Source organism: Fulmarus glacialis, unplaced genomic scaffold (assembly GCF_000690835.1).
Source record: "Fulmarus glacialis isolate BGI_N327 unplaced genomic scaffold, ASM69083v1 scaffold11717, whole genome shotgun sequence".
NCBI lineage: Eukaryota > Metazoa > Chordata > Aves > Procellariiformes > Procellariidae > Fulmarus > Fulmarus glacialis.
The window spans coordinates 97,195-100,009 of record NW_009223843.1 but is presented as its reverse complement, the minus strand read 5'-3'; the positions used below and the strand labels follow the sequence as shown (position 1 = coordinate 100,009).

General features: G+C 35.6%; 1 protein-coding gene across 1 annotated transcript in view; it reads left to right on the top strand.

The window, feature by feature from the left end:
* Positions 1–1,089, top strand: part of LRP2 (low density lipoprotein receptor-related protein 2) — a gene marked incomplete at its 5' end in the record, with an annotated part of 40,999 nt that extends 39,910 nt beyond the window's left edge. Inside the window, one exon of the mRNA XM_009581950.1 lies at positions 928–1,089. Coding sequence (XP_009580245.1) covers positions 928–1,089 — 162 coding nt within the window. The remainder of the gene's footprint in view (positions 1–927) is intronic.
* Between the last annotated feature and the right edge of the window lie 1,726 nt (positions 1,090–2,815).

The window sequence follows — 2,815 nt, the reverse complement described above, 5'->3', positions numbered from 1 at the left end:
TCAGCAGGCATCCAGCTCAGGCAGCACAGCTGCATTGCCCACATCTCTGTTTTTCCAGCCCAAGCACTGCGGCCCGCTCCTGCTCCGGGATCTCACCCAAGCTGGTTTCAGCTTGCTGGTGTATTCTGGTACAGCTCAGGGACCCAGTGCAAGTGGGAGGCTATTGTACTCTGGGAGTGAAGTGTCTATTTCTGCCCTCTCAGTCCTGGCTTCAGCACTGCACAAAAATTCAATAGTTCTGCGTACTGCAGCCCTGTTTCTATACAAGCCCTATTTTTTTCATCCATACAGTTGGATGAGACAGTTCTTTTAAGATGGTGTGCCAGCGGGTGGTATGTGTGCTGGAGGAGTTCTCCCCTGGCTTGGGTATGAAGATTTGGAGTTCTACTGACTTGAGCCAGTAATTCCAGCCCTTTTCATCTTACAGTTTAAAATTTCCAGATGGCCTAAGTGACTTAAGAACCTCAGTCCCACAGTCACATGACTAAAACTAGCTGCCTTTTGTGAAGAATTTAGGTTTCTAATGCTTGAACAAGGTGAGAGAGAGAGAGTTCAGGAAGCCAGGGATTCATTTCCCTAATGCTAATGAATGTAACTATATACAAACAGTAGTAGTGCTGATGTTATCTATATTCATGTATGTGCATATAGACATATCAAGCTACTCCTGACATTAAGCATTAAAATAGAAGTCCCAGTGTGTGGAGTAAGTTTGTAGTAGTGTGTTTACTCAGCTGTACCATCTGAGGTGAAATTAGCATTTAATTTTGTTACAAGCGGTGATTTGCAGAAGTAACTTATACCATGACACTTGACTTTAGCAAAATACTCGGATATTTATTTAACGTTTCTGAAAGTTAAGGTTGGATGTTTTGCACATTAGAATGTAATTTTGGATGTAATTGGATTTTGTGATTATTGTTTCAGATGGAAAAGGAACAGCAACAGGAGACAGAAAATGTCCCTACTCATTCTCCTTCATTGCCTCCCAAGATTACTCTGAAGAGAGACCAGCCGTTAGCTTATACAGCAACAGAGGATACATTTAAAGACACCGCCAATCTTGTTAAGGAGGACTCTGTGGTATAACTAGGTAACTGATTTAGGGAAAATTAGACACATCCATTTGCACATATATTTTTTATAAACAGAAGAGTAAGGTTCACATTCAAATGCTTTATAAAAATATATACATCTCTTAGCCAGTGGCTGGAGATGTATGTTGAAACTATGCCTTGCTTTTTGACAAATGCCAATTTCTATTTTTATGAACAATTATCATGATGTACTATATGTATATCTTTGCACTGAAGCTGTCTGAAAGTAATGTTATAAATATATTGTACATTTGTAAATTTTTGAAAGATTATCTTGTTCGGTGATGTTGCTAGTAGAAATTTGTATGGAATTGGTTGTATCGGTTAGAGATAAATTCATTATATAAATGCTTAAACTGAAAAAGAACCAAACAAGGCGAATATAGGAACATTACTGATTTACAGGATCTTTAGAGTATATATTTATAACAGCACCTTTTAAAAGTTCTGCTGGTGCTTTGGGCATCTTTACCACCTATTTTATATACTCCTGTATGTAAAAATGGGTGTCTCTGTTTATCTTGTGTTAAACAAAAGATGGAAGAGTCAATGCAGCATCATTATGCTGAATAGTTACTTGTGCAAAATGTTCTTACAATATTTTAACTGCCTGACATAAAATAATTTCCTCTCAATCCATAAGACACATACTTTTCCTCTAGGTTCCAATTAACACCATTCCATTAATAGTGTTCTTAAAAAGATCTGATATATTTAGATTTTAGTGCCACGAGTACTTAATTTAATGAGATTTTCTCCTGCTTATCAATGGGATAGCTCTGTTCTTGGCTGGTGTCTCTGGAAGTAATTTGTACTATTAAATGAAGTAGCTAGATTTCTATAACAGCTTATTTCCAAACAGCAAAACATGGAAGATATTGGTTCATTTAAGAAATTATTCAGGTTTTTTAATGTGAAAATTTAATTTTGTTGACTATTTATTTCCTGAGGTGGACATTAATAGAAAGGGAAACAATTTTTACTAATGCAGTCTTTGTAGTTATCTGGTTATTTCTATAACCTTCCAGTATAACAGAATATACTGTACATCTTACTAGCTTTTCTATTAATTAGCCAAAGTAGTTTCCACAACATGAACCATTTGAGGAAACTCTGAGTACCACTGCAGGAATGTGTTATTCAGCATTCCTGGCTAGTTACTCATATAATTTAAAAATTCCGAAAGTTATAATCATTGGGACTTCTGCTATTTGATTGTTTTATATCTGAGTTCTCAAAATATGTACTATTTCTAATTAGAATGCTTATAATTACTTTGTAATGTACTTTGATTAGAAAAAACAAGTGGAAAATGATGCTGCTGAATAAATCTAATAAATGTATTATTTTATCACAACCTTATTCCATAATTTGTGTCAAGGCTCTATGTACTTTTTTCAGTTGTGGAGACTTCAGTGCACTCTGAGATGAAAACAACAGTGCTTTAGATAAAGCCAAATAAGAACAGTGCTTACTGCTTCACACAACTGTCTAAAGTTCTTAATATAACATCACTGGCATTGTATCGCTGTAAGTGTGAAAACTGCCCCATTACACACATTAAATAAACTGGCCCTTGAAACAGGAAACTCTTATTATTGATTGTAAGAGACTGACTATCAAAGTAGTATGGACATAAGCGATTAAAACCTTAGTTCAATTAACTTTCATATCTGAGTGCTTTAATGTAGAAAATTCCTTAGAACCTGGGGCACAGC